This window comes from Ziziphus jujuba, chromosome 3 (genome assembly GCF_031755915.1).
Source record: "Ziziphus jujuba cultivar Dongzao chromosome 3, ASM3175591v1".
Classification (NCBI taxonomy): Eukaryota; Viridiplantae; Streptophyta; class Magnoliopsida; order Rosales; family Rhamnaceae; genus Ziziphus; species Ziziphus jujuba.
The window spans coordinates 5,841,165-5,861,625 of NC_083381.1; the positions used below are offsets into that span (position 1 = coordinate 5,841,165).

The 20,461-nt window shown below is 33.4% G+C and overlaps 1 protein-coding gene across 9 annotated transcripts; it reads right to left on the bottom strand.

The window, feature by feature from the left end:
• Positions 1-591: 591 nt before the first annotated feature.
• Positions 592-19,545, bottom strand: LOC107422026 (uncharacterized). 9 transcript variants are annotated; one of them, XM_060815669.1, is made up of 11 exons: positions 19,404-19,545; positions 18,580-18,715; positions 16,638-17,088; positions 14,977-15,127; positions 12,809-12,919; positions 11,604-11,964; positions 11,100-11,345; positions 10,641-10,710; positions 3,300-3,475; positions 2,241-2,307; positions 592-1,120 (listed from the first exon to the last, which is right to left on the bottom strand). In XM_060815669.1, exons 2-11 carry the CDS (start codon positions 18,709-18,711, stop codon positions 975-977), a joined length of 1,911 nt encoding a protein of 636 aa, XP_060671652.1. In that variant the 5' UTR covers positions 18,712-18,715; positions 19,404-19,545; the 3' UTR covers positions 592-974. The 9 variants fall into 9 exon arrangements, 6 of the variants coding, with proteins under 6 accessions (XP_060671652.1, XP_060671650.1, XP_060671648.1 ...); XM_060815667.1 differs by having other exon boundaries at positions 11,100-11,342; positions 16,638-17,163; XM_060815665.1 differs by having other exon boundaries at positions 16,638-17,163.
• Positions 19,546-20,461: the final 916 nt, after the last annotated feature.

Sequence of the window (20,461 nt, forward strand, 5' to 3'; positions counted from 1 at the left end):
TGCTTCAGTCAAACTAGGGAATCCTACGATTGGAGGGGGTGTTGTTGTAAGGAGTGCTTTTGGAGAGCTTATGGGTGCCCTAGCTAAACCTTAGGTAGCCTCTTGGTCGGTTCTTCGTGCAGAACTTGCTGCAATTCATAAGGCTATTATTTTTTGCATGGAGGCAGGTTTCATCTGTGGTGACATTGTGAGTGACTACTTTATTGCAAGAACTTGGTGACTTCCGATAATGGAGGGGACCGTTTGGATCCATCCTGCTTTCTAGTTGAAGAAATTAAAAGGTTGCTATCAGTTCATGCAAACCTGGTCTGTTCTTTCAATTTCAGAGAAACAAATGCTGCAGCACATTTTCTTGCTAGTTATGCAACTAATTAATCCGTGTATGAATCTTGGCTTAAGAACGGCCCTTCATGGCTGAACCATGTTCTTCAAACTGATATATGTCACCATGTTACTTGTTTAATATATCTACTCTAATTTTTCAAAAAAAAAAAAAAAAAAACAACGCCAGATGACAATCCCACATGCCTTGCACGTGGGTAAAACCAAGTGTGTATATATACATATTTAGATCTAAAACAAGATTACGGATTAATCAATATACCAATAGATCATAGGTTACTGAACCCCAAGTAGGCAACTTCATGGAAGAAGCACTATAGCTCAAAATATTGCATGGAGATAAACCCAAAATACCCACCGGTAAATTGTGCTTTTGTTTTGAAGCTTTCATATTTTCATAATTTACACCGTGCTTTTGTTTTGAAGCTTTCATATTTTCATAATTTACACCCAAACGCAAGGGCTAATTCATTTCATTTGTGTATCCTATACATACTTCTGTACTCCTTTTGTCTCACTGGTTTCAGTTAAACTAGTTCGGGTTTAGATCATCCTTGAAGGACAATTCTAAGTTACACATATCTGTCAGCATGTCATTCTCTATCTCTTTCAACTAAAAGAGCCTAACACTATCAAGCCTGACCTGCCATATGATGCAGTTTCACCATCATTTGTGCTGCAGCTGATTCTCTTGCTCCTCGAGGAACCAAATGCAAGTCACCTTCGCTTGAAAATTCAAAATCTGCCCCTCTGACGGTTACACTAGCTCGAAATCCACCTTAACAAAAATAAATAATAATGAAATAATGAAAAGAGAAAGGTGAAAACATATAGTTCTGAATTATAAATATCAGTACTGCATGATAATTCTTGATGCATCATAACTCTAATAGCCTTATCTTCCAGATAAGATACATAAAATGGAAAAATTCCCACACAGCATTCTTGAAGGCTTGTAATGGTAAAATTTGTTCCAGTAACTATCTAAAAGTCAAAGTTACAAGAATAACATTCGAGAAGAATAGAACAATGACCTTTTGAAATATGTATAAGGCTTTAGGATTTGGATTTCTAGTTCATACAAAGAAACATACTACCTGAGTTTAGAGTTTGTTAGTGTTTTCTGTTCACTTCATATGCAAAGCCGGATGCATTTTCAAGCAACGTCTTTTATGATTGATAATGAGTTAAAATGGTATTATAACTCACGTAATAATTTGTTCCATATATGTAAGACCCACATTTTGCCCACACTATATTGGACGAACCCAGGCTCAAAACGGACGTTAAAGTTTGAATGGCATTGACTTGATATATGTACTTGAATCCACCTAACTTTTAAAATTAGTGGAAACTTGCCCCAGGACCTCACGTAGGTCTACCCATAAAACTGATGCTTCTAGAGAGAGAGAGAGAGACAGACAGACAGACAGACAGACAGAGATAGTTAACCCCATATCATAGATTTCTTGTTTTGGGAGGGAAAAAAAAAAAAAATGCATTTGACATGTACATTTCTACTTTCGAAAAATGCATTCCATATTTTATCTGTAAGGTACTATGGTTATTTTGAATAATGTTTGGTGAAAAACTTACTAATTTTGCCACCTTTTTTATATGCAATGTCATAGTTTAGGGGGTATGTTTTGTGGATTATTTGCTAGTAAATAGTTTAAGGGGTTTATATGTATTTTAAACTTTGATTGATTCATCATTTAAACTTTAAGAGAGTAGAAACCATGGGGATTCAGATGTGAGAAAATAGATTGTTAAAGTAATGAGATAGAATCAAGAATAGAAGATCCCCTCTACTTTCAATTCTATGAACAATTATGCCACAAGCAATTTTCTTAAATTCTTCTAATTTCAGATTGCAGACTAATTAGGACTAATCTTACCTTCTGATAGGAATACACGGTAAGTTGGTAATATCCAGTTGTTTTCATCACAAACGCCATCTAGTTCCTGCCAAGTTTTTATTGTCATAAGAATGTAATACAACAAAATGCAAAGAATCCCAACTTTTATTGCGAAAACTTACACTGATTCTAACAACCAATTATTTTTTTACTTTTCAGAGGTATATGGCTAATTAAATCAGTTTACCAGGAAATTATAAGATATTTTGCATGGTGAACTAAATCTCAGGGATGGAATACATACAATAAGAATATTAACATTGATTGATGTGGAGAATGGTATTTCAAGCCAAGATGGAGGGCATCCTACATTTTAATACCCCAAAATCTAGACATGAGGATACATCCATGTACTTGTGCATCCTTGGGAGTTTTACACAGAAATTTATAGATGTCAACAATCATAGATTATAAGCTCAACCTCCCACCAAAATTCCAGTATTTCTTATTTTACCTTTCTCCCATCATGGATTCAAGCATGAAAATGTCAATTGGTATTCCAAATATCCACAATGCAACAAAAATCAGAGATGTTCAACTACACAATGTGCTAATTGCTAACATTTAAATATGGCCAAAACTTGAATTAAAGCTATTGCATAAAAGCTGCCACTGATGGCACCCACCTCCACCTAACATGGATGGAAAGCCAAACCAAAAAAAAAAAAAAAAAAAAAAAGCTGGCACTGATGGAAGGTAAACAGGTTGAAATGACTGCTAGATATAACAGAAAACATAGCACGTGTAATGACATGTTTGATGAGTATAGCCACATATGGTTTGACATGCTTTGTGGCAAGGAATTTTCATCTTTACAGTCATATATGGATGATCCAACTAGAAAGCCTATACAATATTAGCTTTCCCTTTTTCCTTGCCAACAAAAAGTTTGCTTTTAAAATGAAATTAGAGTTACCCTTCAAGTTCCATATGGAGCATTTGAATAGCTGAGAGTTGTAAACATGAAATAACAGTTATGGTTATGTTAAGAGTTCCATAATAGTAAAGAATGCATAAGGAATAAGAGACCCAACTTGCCTGGCATGGACTTCGTTTGTTGAGAATGGCCTCTGACAATCTCTTCTTCTTGATACATCGAGCTGAGAACTGGTCTTCAAGTTGATAAATCCTATCTTGTGCAGAACTTCTCAGGCATACATCATTACAACCTTCTATTATGGAATCTATCTTTAATGCCAAGTCATCCTCGCCATCTGTTGATTGAGTACAATGCAAATGTTATATAATTAGGTTACTTATTACACATTTTCTAACCAGAAACAACTGTCACCTAAAGTGGCAACACCTAAATTTAGAAATTCCATTCATGATCTAGGAAGCATGGGATTCCTGAGGGAGACGGGCCAGAACTCTGTTTCTCATTCCACTTGAAAAAGATAAAATTTTGCTAATTCCGAAAAGTACCTGAACTAATAAAGATTACAATTGAACTACGGTAATTATCTATTTTAATTCCAATTCCTGATTATTACTGCAATTGAATAAGCCTCATTCCCACTCCTATGTTGAAAATTTCAGTAAACACCTTAACAGAAATGTCATCTTTGTCACCATTGACTATCAGTGGTTTAACTCATTTTATTACTTCAAAAATACCAAGAAACAACCCGTAAGTTAAACTTTATAATCATATGTGAGGCTGTGACACAACTCTAACGACATGAACTGCATTAACAAAATGAAAATCAAAGATCATGTTGGCTTTAACAAATATATTTTGATCCAAGTAAACTAGGATGTTTCTACTTAAAATCATCCAAAACATGTCTTCCGCTCATGGATGCTCCTGTATTACAAACCATGCATCATGAACGATATGCCAAACATAAATTTCTTCTCTGCTGCTGTTTTGACCAAGTTAAGCAGGCACCAGAGTTCAGTGATGGAATTTGAATGGAACAGGTGATAAAGGTAAGCTCTCAATAGATAAATTCAAATTACCGAGAGTGCAAAGGGAGGATATAGCAAACACATGCCCGCTCAATAATCTTATGAAGGAAAGTTCTAGATGCTTCTTGGTGTGTGAATAAGCTATTTGTTAAGATTTTCTGGTACATTTTTCTGTTAGCCACTAAGAAAGGAAAAAAGTTTTTCAAGACTAGCACATAAAATAAAAGAGAAATTCCTTAAGACAAACAGGAAAGGAGAAAAAATGGAAAAACTGGTACTGGTATAAAAATAAGTGAAAAAATGGAGCTTTTTGATGTGACCATTCAATTGTACAGAAAGTGCAATAATTTTTTTGATATATAAAAAAAAAATTGAACGTTTTCATTTCTTTGAAAGAAAACATAATTGAAAAAGGACAAAACAATTTCAGTATTTCTAAAGAGAAATCCTATACAATACATAGAAAATCAAAACGAATTACAAATAGACTTATATTAATATTAATAGAATATAGTATCGATAGGATGACAAATCCTCTAAAACAGCCACAAAAATTTAAATTAAATTATAAAGCATCCTTTGATCTTAATTGAAAGCATAAAAAATAGTATATTTCATAAATTGGCTTGCTTAATTTCATATATCACAGAGGATATTTATACTGAGTATTCATAACCTATTCCAGGAAAAGTCAACTCAACAATAAATTTGAAACTATACTATGATTCTAATACAGTAATTCCTATCTAAATAAGGGAGTATAATTATACAGTACAATAAAGCTTGTACATGCTAACTCTCCCCCTGAAGTTGGTGCATAGATATCACACATGCCCAACTTCGATAGCGTCGTACAAAATGGACCACCAGAAATACCATGAGTCATTATATCAGCTAAATGATCTGCACTCTTAATGTAAGAAACCTTTATCCTGCCAGAATCTAAATTATCTTTGATGTAGTTCCTGTCAAGCTCAATGTGCTTAGTCCGATCATCTTGTACTGGATTATTTGCTATTTCAATTGCTACTGTGTTACCACAGAAGAGTGTCATGGGTTTCTCTGAACTGAAACCAAGGTCACTTAGGAGAATTCTTAACCAAGTAAGCTCTATAATCCCATGATGAAGAGCATGGTATTCAGCTTCTACATTAGACAGCGCTACCACATTTTTTTTCTTGCTTATCCAAGTCACTAGATTGCCCCCAACAAATGATACAAATCCTAACGTAGATTTTCTGTCCAATCTAGATCTATCAAAGTCTGAATCCATGTAACCTACAATGTCCAAATGTCTATGACTTGAGATGACTTGAGGTAGGCCAAAATACGATTCACTGCACCAATGTGTTGGTCACTTGAATTGTGCATCAATTGACTCACAACACCAACTGCATATGATAAGTCAGGTCTAGTGTGAGTTAGATAGATCAACTTCCTCACTAGTCTCTAATATCTCTCTGTGTTCATTGGACTCTGATCAGGATAGATGCATAAGCCATGGTTCACCTCAATGGGCAATCTACAGGTTCATAAATAGAGTTCCCAGCTTCAGCCAAGAGATCTAATACATACTTCCGTTGGGAGAGGAAGAGTTCATGCTTGAGCCAAGACACTTCAATGCCCAGGAAATACTTTAGATCTCCCAAGTCCTTCATTTCAAACTCCTTAGATAGATAATTCTGAAGCTTCTCTATCTCACTAAGCTTACTAACTATAACAATCATGTCATCAACATAAACAATAAGCGAGGTAATATTATCACCATCTCTTATATATATATATATATATACTAAAAAAAAAAAAAAAAAAAAAAAAACAGGGTGCAATTGGCCAAAGCTTGCTTGAACCCATATTCTTTCATTGAGTAGCCTAATCTTCCAAACCATTATCTTGGCGACTGTTTCAGCCCATACAGAGCCTTCTTTAACTTGCATACCTTACCTTTTGGTGTAAACCCTGGAGGAGGATCCATATATACCTCTTCCGAAAGATCAGCATGTAAGGAAGGCATTCTTCACATCAAACTACCTTAATGGCGTGTCTAGATTAACTGCAAGAGATAGTAAAAATACCAATATTCATTTTGGCCACAGAGGCAAAGTTCTCTTGGTAGTCAATTCCATAAGTTAGGGTGTAACCTTTGACAACCAATCTGGCTTTGTACCTGTTAACTGTCCCATCTGACTTATATTTTACCGAGAAAACCAATTTACACCCTACTATCTTCTTCCCTTGAGGTAATTCAACTATCTCCTAAGTAGGGTTCTTTTTTAGGGCCTTCATCTCATCTACCATAGAAGATTTGCACTGAGGATCTTCAGGGGCTTCCTGAAAATGACTAGGAATTGACACAGAAGACAACTAAAACGCAAATGCTAGAAGAGTTCTAGACAAACAATGATAATAGACAAAGTCAGAGATAGGATAAACAACATTAGAAGATAATTTTGCAAAACTTAACCTATCATGTTCTTTACGATCACGAAGAGGATATCTCTTAACTTCTTGGGGAATTGAGGTACTAAATTCAAGATTAGAATCAGTTCTTGATATTGAAGGTTTAGGAAGAGACATGTACCTCAAGGTTAATCTCAGAAGAATCATCTGATGGCATGGTAGATTCATCCAGAGGGTTATCGAAGATTGGAGGCATGACAATAGCATCCTTATTCTTTCTTGTATAACCTTTTTGAAACAGCCTAGCTGGTCTTTCACTCCTTTTACTCCTCTCTTCAAATTCAGATTCAGTACCAGCAACATTTTCAAGTTCAGGTTCCACATTGGTAGGTCTTCCTTCTTCCACATTAGCAAGTCTTCCTTCCGAATCCTCCCCCTTACCCTAAGTCCAAAACCTTTTCCCTTCTAACGACAAACATTCCTCTTCCTTACTGTTCATCTCCCCTTGAAGAGGAATCAAAGATACATCTTCTGAAAGATAATTCTTGCTCACAGAATTGCACACAGAATTGCACATCCATAGACACATAGCATTCACCTGTAGGAGGATGAAAATATTTGTAGCCCTTTTGTGAACTAGAATAACCAAGAAAGACACATTTAAGAACTCGAGGGTCAAGATTATCCCTATGATGAAAGTGCACGTGAAAATAACATGCATAACCAAAAACCTTAAGACACAAGTTTAAGGCAGAAGGAATAATGTGAAAATGAGATGACATTCTCAAAGGAGTTTGATAGTCAATGATACAGGCAGGCATTCCATTGATAAGGAAGACAGCAGTTATGAAAGCCTCAGCCCAAAACCGATTAGGAAAATGCATAGTAAAGCATAAAGCTAGAGCTACCTTGAGAATATGCTGATTCTTACGCTCAGCTAAGCCATTCTGCTGATGCGTGTAGGTGCATAATGTTTGATGAAGGATGCCATGTTCTTTGAACAAATCAGCAAGAGATTGGTTTACAAACTCACGACCATTATCAGAATGGAAAACTTGAACCGGAGTATAAAATTGTGTTAATCATTTTTAAAAAATTGAGGAATAACATGTATAACATCATTTTTATATTTCAACAAATATATCCAGCTTACCCTAGTACAATCATTAATAAAAGACACAAAGTATATATGTCCCGAAACTGAAGGAGTAGAGAAAGAGCCTCGAACATCAGTATAAACACATGTGAAAGGAACTGGACTTTTATTGAAACTTATTTTAAAAGGTACACAATGATTTTTAGCATAAATGCATTGTCTGCACCTTAAGCTAGAAAGAAAAACATTCTGAGATAAATGAGGGAATAAACTTTCTAAATAAAGAAAAGAAGGATGACCCAAACAACAATGCCATAAAAAAAATCTTATCTCCATTAGACATCCCTGTTGCTACTTGAAAACCATGTCCATGTTCAGATGGTAAATCTGTTGTCCTCTCTAAATTGTAAAGACCTCCTCTTTCCCTACCAATGTCAATCGTTATCTTCGTAAGATTGTCCTAAAACACACCATGAGTTGAATAAAAGGTTACAGAACAAGTAAGATGTTTGATGATCTTGCTAATCAAAAGGAGACTATCAGAAAGATTAGGCACAAGAAAAACAGAAGACATGGAGAACAATGATGATAGTGAAATGTTAAGGAGAACGATGATGATAGTGAAATGTTCCCTGCCTCTGAGATTGGCATAGGAGTCCCATTAGCAACCTAGACAGACTTGATAGATGAAAGCATCAGTGAGTCGAGTAAGAAGATTCAGTAGTCATGTCATCAGTGGCCCCCTGAATCAATAACCCAAGTGCTACCAGCAGCAGAAATAAAGGCCGAACCAGAATTACCTTCCTTAGAAGACAAACGAGTCATATGAGAAGCATAACATGGAGAGGTATCCGTGAGGGCAACCTGAGTAGATTTCTTTTTCTTTCTTTCAGCTTGTTTAAGTTTGTACCACTCCAGATAGCCATGCTTCTTCCAGCAAACATCGTCTGTATGCCTGGTGCTATTAAAGTTAGCACAGAAACGAGAAGAGGAATTGGAAGAAGAAACATGTGGTGTTGGCCGAGAGTTATTCTTTTACACAGCAAGGGCTGAAGCCTCAGAGCAATCTTCTGTTCTCATGGTGAGCTGTCTCTGCTCTTCATGCCGAACCACTGAATATGTTTCTTCTAGACTTGGTAAAGGAGTAGCCAAAACACAACTACTAACTTGATCTAAATTGCGATCAAGGCCTCAACAATACATTTCCTTTGTTTCTCAATATCTGATGGATGTCATAACATTGAGCCTCCAATAATCAAGTTCCACAAATATTGAGTTCAAATCATTATAGTGTTCTGCAAGAGGCAGACCATCTTAGCGTAATTGAAAGGACTTCTTCATCAATTCATAAACTTCAGAAAAATTAAAGACGTCAAGATAGCTCCTCCTAACTGCTTCCCAAGCATCCTTAGCCGCTCTACATCACACAATATGGTACACGAGTTTGTCAGTTAATTAACCAAGACCTCACAAGAGCATATTCAGCCTCCCATTCATCATATAGCTTGGATCACTCTCTTTGGGTGCAGTCTCTATCCCTGTAATGTAGCCCTTCTTTTTCCTGCCATCAATATGCATCTCCGAAATTTGGGACCAAACACGATAATTAATACCATCTACTTTAATAGGGATTGAAAAAGAAGTCTCATGAATGGTCACGGTGGAGGGCTATTGGCTTTGAGGAATTTTTGAGTCAGGCTTTGTAGACATAGTAGCTACAGATTAGGTAGAAAACAAAAAAGCAGACAAAGACAAAAAAGACAACAGCAGAATTTCTTTCTTTTTGCTTTGATACCAAATTGATAAACTTCCTTACTTAATTTCATATATCACAGAGGGTATTTATACAGAGTATTCATAACCTATTTTAGGAAAAGTCAACTAAACAATAAATTTGACAACTATACTATGATTCTAATACATTAATTCCTATCTAAATAAGGGAATACAATTATACAGTATAATACAGCTTGTACACGCTAACTAGTATCTTTTCAAACTTCTTAGGAGTCAAGCTCACAAAGAAGCAAAATCTTTAATTCAATCACAAAGCCCATAGAAACCTTTAAATCTATATCCAAAGAGTATCCCACTTCTTTTCTAACCAAATAACTCAAAACAAAGCCACCAACACACATTTAGAATTTCAGCCCTACCACTTCTTCAAAACCAAAGATGAGCAGTCACACCACAATTTCGAGATAGATGATCAACAAATTCTTCACTACTCAATGCACATAACATACCAAGCAGGGTAAAACAGGAAGTCAGTCTTCTCTTTAACAGCATATCACAAGTATCTATATTCTGGGAAATTTCAGATACTGTAAAAGAAAGTTCATACACATATCCTAATATTTCCCACCCCTCTACCTCCTTTAGATTTTGATCTTGTCACCACCTCAACAAATGAAATTATTCATGAAACATTCCTATCTACCCTCCCAAATTAAATCACCTTGTTCTGAACTCTAGCACCCTCTAGCACCAATACCAGCTTTGAAACTCTAAGCAAAAAGAGGCTATAAATGGAAGTGCTAGGTAAGAAACAAAAGTTAAAGTGTTAGAAAAAGACTTTCTAAACTTTTTACTCTGTTTTCTCTTCTTCTCTCTCTTTTTCTTTTCTTTTTTTTTCTCCCTTTTTTTTTTTCCGTGAATAAAAGTTAAAGCCATTAAAAAAGAAGTACCACATCTAAAGAGGATGAGAAATCTTCTAGGAAACATAGAAATATAGAACTCCAAAATTACAGGGCATTTTTCTTAATAGATGCCAATAAAAATAAATAATGAAAAAAGAAAGATCGTGCATAGTTAGGCTTCAAGATATCTGTGGGATAAGAAAAAAATTTTGGCTTCTTTATGGGCTTCATCCTTCAAGTTGTTGAACTTAATTGTCATTTTATCATGTGAATACATTTTAATGAACAAAACAAAAAGGACAAGGTGCAAATAAACAAGAAAGGAATGCATACCATTTAAAATTGTCTGGATTTTTTTATCACACTGAGCAATCTCATCCTCTAAATGGCGCAGCTGTAAAGACTGGAAAGACAAGCAAAGAGATTATTAAATAAAAAGAAATTTTCTCCTAACCCAAGAAGTATTAGCAAAGCAAATATGACAATGTGATAGCAAGGCACATCGTATAGAAGATAACATGACCAGTAGCTGTACTTAAAAAATTCTCGCAAAGCTCGTGTACTCAATTAAAAACAATACAAAACATTCTGAAGTATGTAAGTTGAAAACCGCTGAGCTTTGTTTAATATATGTCATTGGCTCAGCTACCATAAATTATACTCTACAAACAGTCTTACTGAAGGTCCGAATCCAATTCATTTGCATTGCAGATACACCATATTTTTTTGTGATTCAAAAAGAATAATTTATCACAATTATAATTGGAAAACTAAAGATTGCAAAATTAATACCAGTATATCCCTTCTTGAAATGAGAACTTTTAAAGCAGTTTGTGACAATTTGTTTTCCTTTGAAGTCAAGGTAATTTGTAGCTTTTCAAGATCTTTAGACTTTGAATGATAGGTGGCTGGGGAACGAGCACCAATTCCATCCTGATCTGACGAGATATACCCACTGACATTGTCTCCATGAGAAGCCTTCATAGCTCTGCACATGGTAGTGGTTGACCTTATTGTTGAATCCATTGTCTCAAACTGCTGAGCCATAGAGAAATTATTAGATGAAAAAGAAATTATTAGACGGAAAGCTAAAAATTGTAAAGGCACCTCTGAAACACAAGCTACATTCAGCAATTCACATATCATAGTAAAACTCAGAAGCACTAAATGAATTTATCTATATGCATTCCCATCTCTATCTCAAACAGAAGATTGGGAAGTATAGACTCTCATAGATCAAGATAAAAAATAAATAAATAAACAGAAAAGGCTGTAGCCGAAGTAGTGAAATCTAACCTTAACATCAACATGACTTGCTGAGCTATTTACATCACTTCCTGCATGAAAGGGAGGTAACACGTTTGCGTGGTCATCTGCTTCAGTTATATTGGAACTATGATTGCATTTTTTTCCATTCTGGAAGATATGAGGCTCACTGAGAGCATGGGGCAAACCAATCTTGCAAACTCCATAGGTTCCTTTCAGCGTGGAAGATTCTGAATCAACACCACTTATCTTGCTGCCAAGACCCCCTCCTGTGTCATCATTTACATGAGATCTCTTTCGGCTTTTATGTATTTCTGTCTTACAAGGATCTTCCGGCCACTCAAGGATATTTCCCACCCTTGAATCTTGAAAAATATTTAGATGTTCTTGCCTGGGGAGTAAATTTTAGGTTCCAAAAAGTAAAAAATACAGAGTCAAATAAGATTGTGAATTACTAGATCCTATGTCATATGTAAAATAAGAGAACAAAAAACATAAAAATCACAATTTTCAAATATCGACAATACTAATTACAGCAGAAAATACAGTTAAATTTCCATAGTTTTTTTTACAGCATATAAGCCTTAAATCAAATTCTTTCATGCAAAAGCTATAGAAAAACTTCAGACGCCTCATGCATGAACCATAAAGTACACAACTTATAGGTCATTCTTGATCAATACTTTTAACTGTTTCTGACGAGAAAAATTTTAAAACTCAAGACAGCTATGAAAATCACAATCTTTTAAGTTGACAATTCAATAGGGAATTAATTTCCTAAAGTTTGGACTCAAAAGTCATGCATCTATACCAAATAGGGACTGTTGCACATCAGCTAACTTTGCTTCATAGGTTCCACTGTGTTTAAACTAATTATGCAGTACAATGTTTATAGCAAGGGGACTTTTCTCTCAACTAAGGCTAACATACACAGGTCTGGAGGAATATTTGATTTATGCATGTATATCGTCTGGATGGCACATTTGAAGATACATAAGAGTCGAATGACATAAAGCTCAGCTAAATATCTTTCATCAATTAAATTAGAGTAATCATATATGTTTTAGTAAAATGAATGTTTGAGATTATAATTGCTACAGCACTAGCTTTGGATGGCATATCCATAATGCAAATGCCAGCAAACCATCATCTAACTCGTGAAAGTTTCTAGAGCACTCTAAATACACAAACATGAGAAGTTAGAACTACAAAGAATAAAGAAGAAATAACCGCACCTACAAATCCATTCCGAAAAAATCCCAACATAAGGAAGGACATGGAAATACTCAACAACTGGAGTAACTGTCCATCTGCCAAAACTCTTTCTTATCAAAGGACCCTGCAAGCTAAAAATGTTGCACGGACATAACATCGAAGCATCAGGAATACCACAGAGAATAGCAGCTACATGAAAAATCACATAATCATAATGCACTTCATCAATACTTTTATAGAAGGATGAATTCAAGTAGTGAAAGCATCATATATGTTGCTTCCTCCAATAGTACAACTGATATTATGGCATGTCAAACTTTCAGTCAATGGATGAAAAGATAATTCTGTAAAACAAACAAGTGCCTGATCGTATTCATCTTTTACCAAAGTGCTTTTGGTCTTTATTAAAACATATCTATCATCTACAACTTAAAGGAGAATTACCAGTTAAAATACAAATGATTTGACTTCCCAACGTAATTGCATTGAATTAACAATAAAAGGAAACTGAATAGCTTCCACCATCTTATGCTACAACCACTTTCACAATGATGCACAAAAAGAATATTTACACCTAAAAGCAAAGGAAATAACACAAACAAACATAGAAAAGTAGTTTAGAAGCCTCAAAAATAAAATAAAATAAAATAAAAGACAAAAACAAAACAAAACAAAGTAACAAAAACAAAAGACAAAAGCCATCACAAATCGAAGTGCAATTGGCCAACAGCTTTGAGTTTTCGAATTTGAGTTAATCAAATATTGTTGCTTCTAGCTTTTCAACCAAACTACAATGAAAAGAGAATCAAATATGGCTATTCAGCATTGAATAAGTTGTGTGTTTTGTTGGCTTAAACACAAATTCAGGTTGATGATAATATGGTAACAGAGTCCAGCGTGTCTTTCTTGTCTTGTGTTGAAATCCAAGTAAACCTCATTCTAGTGATTATGGCTCATTTTCAAGACACGATTGGCATCTGCTTCCTATAAGTCTAATTTTCGGAATTGAAGGTATCTAGCAAGAGAAACTAACATCTTTATCAGTTACTCTCAACTAACCATTCTAAAGTGTAACCAATCATGTCATGCTTCAGGAAAAATCAAATTATCACAAAGTAATAACTGACCATATATCACCAAGTAATAATTGGTATCCACCCACGACATTCATGCCATACTTAAGGAAATCCAAATACTTAGCATCTTTGCGGGCCTCTACAAATAAAGCTTTCAAAGATTTTCCTTTTTTCTTTGATTGTTCTAGATTGGAAAATTTTCATGGGGTGGCTGATTTGTTCATAAATTGTATTATTGTCCTAATGTTACCATTTTGTTTTTCTGCTCTATTTTGAGGATTGCTTATCCCTCTATTTTACACTTTGTCAATATTTCCTATCAATAAAAGATCATTTTATATTTGACAATTAAAAAAAATAAAATAAAATAAAATAATGACCTTCACTATTCAAGATTTTGAAAAAAGGCAAATACACTGAACTCCTGGAGATTATGAATATTAAGCCAAAAAGTGTATTCAATCAAGGTACACATGCTAGACTAAGGAGATACTAGAAGTTCATAGCTTCTGGTAGTTTAAATTTTATTGAATCTAACAACATTTGCAAGGAGAAGAAAAAGAAACTATGGGAAAAAAATGAAAGCTTAAATTAGAATCAAATGGAAATATATTTGATCAAAGAAAAAAATTCAGGAATTTCTTGCAGTTGCCTAACACAGGCTATTGATAATGTAAAAGCCCAACAACCAATTTCACTCTGACTGTTCAATATATCATTCAGACTTCTGAAATATACTTCAGAAGGAGAGATAAAAAAATAAAAATAAAAATAAAAATAAATAAAAGGATTTAGAACAAACTAAAGTAACTAGTTCAGTCTGAAATATACCTCCTGCATCCCTGACTCCTGAGTTAGTAAACTAAATTTGTATATAACCAAACAAAATGCTCAACAGATGCTTATATTGAATACTGACATTCATTTGGTGTCTAGAGAAGGAAAAACAAACAACGGAATATAATCTACATTGTCTTGCACCAAACAAAGCCTACCCATTGCAATTAAACGATCAAAAACCTGTGCCATATAAAATACTCTTCTCTACCAGTTAAAAAGAGAAAAAGTAATAAATAAAAAGAAAGATGAGAAGGCTGTGCCCAGAACTAAACCTGTCGATAGCATCTTTAATGGGAACTTGGTTGACATCCTTATTGACTGATTCAGTGCACATCATAATGTAAAAGCGGGTAGCTGTCTTTTCTTTACTCACAGAATACACAAGATGGTTTTCCAAAGCCAAAAGGTCGCTCTGACTAATACCTATATCACATATGAGAATCAATAATGTATCAACAGTGTTTTTGGCAAGTCTTTGGCAAGTCAGAAACAAAAGAAAGCAAGAAGAAAGAGCATTCCTAAGGGACTCCTTATTTTAAAAATCATATTTTTCAAATTAGAGACCATCTTCAAAGGATAAAGAGTGATATTTTAGAAGGCCCTCCAACAATACTCTTTATCTATGTTCTTCACTTTGCTTTTTTCAAAAAACATTTACAATTCTACACCATTAAATAAAGTTTCTTTTCTCTATATATATATATATATTCCTATAATATACAGTGATAGTGCCCTTGGGACTTGTGCAACATCAATAAAAATAGTATCAAATACAAATAGAGAATGGATTTGGCTTTCTACAATTGAAGAGCCAAACCAACTCTTTATATTAAAAGGTCAAAATAAAGTGGATTGGAGCTTTTTTTAAGGGTTGGCCCTCTAAAATAAAGAGCATTAGATACAAAAATGTCAATAGAAATAGTATCAATCAATAAAAATAGTATCAAATACAAATAGAGAATGGATTTGGCTTTCTACAACTGAAGAGCCAAACCAACTCTTTATATTAAAAGGTCAAAATAACGTGGATTGGAGCTTTTTTTAAGGGTTGGCCCTCTAAAATAAAGAGCATTAGACAGATAAAAGGTCCCTCGGGGATGCTCTAAAAATTGAAATGTGCAACAAATCCAGAAAATATGATCTTCAAATATGATGAGTGAGCAGCCTAGTCAACATGCAGGTAGAGCTATTAAAACTTTTATAGTATATGGTAACTTGACAAACACAGAGAACTTACAAAAGGACTTTATTTAAATAAATAATAAATAGCAGGGCTCCTCATTATGTCAGGCATGTTGTGCCAAAAACATTTACATCTAAACAAAATAATAATAATAATAATAATAATAATAATAATAATAATAATATTATTATTATTATTATTATGTCGTGGTAATAAGAAATAGAATATTATTACTTGTCTGAGATGAGATTAGAAACATAATATATGCAAAATCTAAGCCCTAAATAAAGAGCATTCTAGGCTTAAAAACTTTTTGTCAGATGCCAAGTCATTGAAATTACCCATCCACCACCACCCAACAGAAGTGAAGGGGAAAAAAATATATATATATACATCTATACATATATAACTTAAAATTAAATTAAATTAAAAGAAAAAACCTCCAAATAATCTAGAAAAGCCATTAAATTTATTTTTTCATTTGCTTTTTCATCAACCTTATAGCTTATCAACATGAGTTTCGCAATTAAATATAAACATTTAGAGATCACTGCTTCCAGTTGTTGCACATTTCACTTTCTATAATTAATTTTTCTATATTGTTACATGTAACCACCTTTTTAGACAATATATTTGGGATGCTTCGGTATAGTTAATATCAAAATAAGCTGGTAACATATAAGGAGGCACTGCTGCAAAAACACAATGATGTTCATCAGCATGAAATTTTATGCAAGGAATATAGCGTACCTGTTGCCTCCTTAACAGCTAAATATGCAAGTTGCTGTAAAGCAGCTTCATTAATCTTCGATTCAACTCTTAAATTTCTGATCATGACTCTTCTTTTTTTATCTGAATTCTTTGCTTCCACTGTACCTTCTGAACTTTGGCTCAAGACATCCACGTCTTTCTGAAACACTGACCATACCCCCTGGGTGATGGAACTGAACAATAAAAAGCAGTTTTCTTTCTTTGAGTCGATTAAAAGAACAGCAACTTTGGAAATTGGCCACCCCTCAATGTATGGAACTTCTCTTGAAGCATCTAGACTTTTAGATACATTGCAGGCATCCACGATCATTTTCTCTGTTATCGAGAATTTTTTGTCCAGGTCCTCTAACTCAATATCATTGGATCCTTGCATAAATGTCAAATGTGCCAACAAGGCTGGTCTAAGAACCACAGCCAACTTGCAAAATGACTCAAAACCCAAAAATTCTAGCTTAGGGTATTGTTTCCTGTGGTAGTAGTTATATAGTAATACGACAGCATACACCTAACAGAAACAAATTTCATAAAATAAAAAATAAAAAAATAAAAAAAGGCAGTTATGAAGGTGAACAATTATGATTTCAAGAGTTAAGAGCATGCACAATGCAAGCCTGTGCAAAACAGCGTGAACTTGTAACTCAGCACTCCAAACTACCTAAAAGAATGTTTAAGTAGCATTTATTGATGTGTTGTAAAGAGAATAAAATTGAAAAAATTATAATAAAATAACATTATTTACATAGGAGATGGAACCTTTTTAGACATGTACTTTGAGCACTCCACACTTCATTCAATAAACTTTAAGTGAAAAAGTTTTGAGCAGTGACACCATTATTAGACCGGTTGCATTTAAAATTTGCTAAGACCTGAGTTTAATGAATTTTTTGAATGTTTTATAATAATTCTTTTTGAAAATATTTCCTTTCTTTTTTAAATGCCTTCCCAAAGCTCCAGCAGCAACACAATTAGTGCTTGGTCCAATGTCTAAAAAAGTGAAACCAATTCCAGAATGTTATTGATAATTAGCTGATAACTCAATCAGTTAGGGTGTTGCAGATTTTCAAGGTGACATTTATTTGAATGTAGGCTTTTACTAAATTAACATAATTTGATCTTTAAAACTTTAAACAGACATGATACATACAATATATAATTCTCTATGGATCAATAATTTCATTAAGATAGTACAAGCATATGCTACTAAACTCATGCTTGTCAGAACTATTTGAGATCAACTACTTTTGTTGTTCATACAGAGATATAGTTTTGTTGCTATTTTTCCAAATACAGAAATTCATAATACTTTTGGAAGTACCACATTTGTCATCCATAATGTTAGAAAGCTTGAGACAGGGTTAGAATACAATATTTGAATCGCTTCAGAGTGAAGCATGTTTAGAAATCAAAACCTACACCAATGCTATTTCTTTAAAACTAACCCGTAAATTAAAAATATCATACCACTGATAATTGTTTATCAGGTATCTAAAATATCGCTTAACCAAGTTCGTTTCATGGTTCAAAATAATTATCTAATACGTCAATGCAGACTAGCAGATAATGCCTACTTGTCAAGTTTAACACAATTTTCAAATAATATGAAAGTTTAACAAAGAGTATGTGGGTAAAGCACTGATAACATAAACCTTTCCAACCTATACCCATGATGCCAAACACAAACAATTAGAACTACTATACACATTAGCAAAGAATTCAACGACACAACTAGAAACCAACTTTGAGAAAGGCAGCTGCCCATACGAGGCATTCTCAATATTTTAATATCTAATTATGGAAATTAAAAGAAAAAATAAAATTGGAGTTTTCTATGTAAAAATTAAAACAATCAAAATGATGAGAAAATGGGTAAGAGAATTGGCCAATGGAAAAATATTAAAGAGATTAAATGTAAGAGAAACACCTGTTTTGCAATTGATTGCTGCTGAGATTGCGATGGGGTTTCCCGCAATAAAGATTTTACCGGAAGCAGTGGATCAACCAGGTATTCCAATAATGCCTCTATAGCATCCTCAGTCGGACATACGTCTGCCATTGCTCTGGTATATGAAAACATTTAGAACCCCACTTGCCCCTTTTTTTTCTTTTTTCATTTTTTTTTTTTTTTAACTCCACAAAAAAAGCAATGGACAAAGAACCCAAATGCATATACATATATATAAAGATGATTTACAAAAATAATTCATTCGTGGCACATATGTACAATTATGTAGAAGCAAAAATCAAAAACGTCAGTTCCATTGCAGAGAAACTTACATATTCCATTTTCCATGAAAAAAAAAAAAAAAAATCATATAATTCTCAGGAGTCCTGGGTTACATATTTCATTTTCTATTAAAAAAAATTATAACAAAAAAAAATTCATATAATTCTCCGGAGTAAGGAGGACAATGCAGAAAACATAATATTAAAAAATATATATAAATAAATAACCAAAGCAAAGAAGAAAACTTAGGAACTGAAGCTCAAATAACTCACTTAGCAAAATACACATCACTCACATAATATACACGTAAAATGTACAAAAACCCAAACCCAAGCCCTATAAATAAGTTAAATAAACAAGGAAAATTTTGGGTTTTATGATTAAGGCAAAACAATATAAAAAAGAAAAACTACTGCAACATAAAAAGCCAAAAACAAAACGTACCAAAAAAAAAAAAATGATAATAATAAAACCGAGGATAATGCCTGTAAATCAGCAAAAATGCATAGTGTTGTGCAGACCTGAGGAGAGAGAGAGACGAAAGTTGTGAATTGATCAGTCAGGCAAAGAAAGTCTGTTTTTTTTTGTTTTTTTTTTTTTTTGTAATTTTCATTTTCCAACGCGCGCCAAGTGTCTCTCCTTCACTACTCCCAACTTGACAATTTCTTTTTTTTTTTTTTTTTGCTTCAAGGCAATTTCTTTTGTCTTTTTCTTTTTTTCTACCCAGAAAAAAAAATTAAAAAATTAAAAAAAAATAAACTATCCTTAAGCATTTTAATTTTTTTAAAATCATTTAAAATTTAGCATAATTTGCCCAAAAAAAGTTAATAAATTTATTTATAAAAATTGTTTTTATTTGCATATGAAATTAATATTAAATTATTCTATAATTTCCAATAATATTAAAACAAAATTTTAATACATATTAACACATAAAATAAAGGTAGAAATGATAATTTAAATTCAGTTTGATGCATAGGTAGGATAGTCTCTTCATAATTCAACTTAAAAAACACACTTTTTCTAAGTATCATCAAGTTTCCTTTTCATGATTTTTGTTATATTAGATTATCTTAACATAACCTTAATGGCAAAATCCGGCCCCCTTTGTAGATAAGGAATTTGAATAACTACTAAATGAATACGAAATATAGGATTATAAAAATTTAATGCATCCATCCATCTCCAACATGCACATGCTATGAATGTCAAGCTGATATGATCAGGATTATTATCTACTTTTAAAAATTATCATTATAATTTTTTAAAAAACAAAATTTTCTTTTAAAAAATAAAAAATTAATATCATATATAATTAATTAATAATCTTTTCACACACCCTTAAAGAACAATTTTATAATTGACTATCAATTCATGCAACCAAGATATCAAAAATGTTAAATCCCATGCCACCATACATAGCAATTCATGTTTCAATTGGAGATGCTTTTAAAATCAAAAGCTTCATGTCCAACGTACGCAGTATACTCATTCCCCTCCAATCTTTTTCCAATGCACAAAGAAAAACAAAACCACCCTTTTTCAAGGCGTAACAATACTAAGCTTTAGAATTTTGATA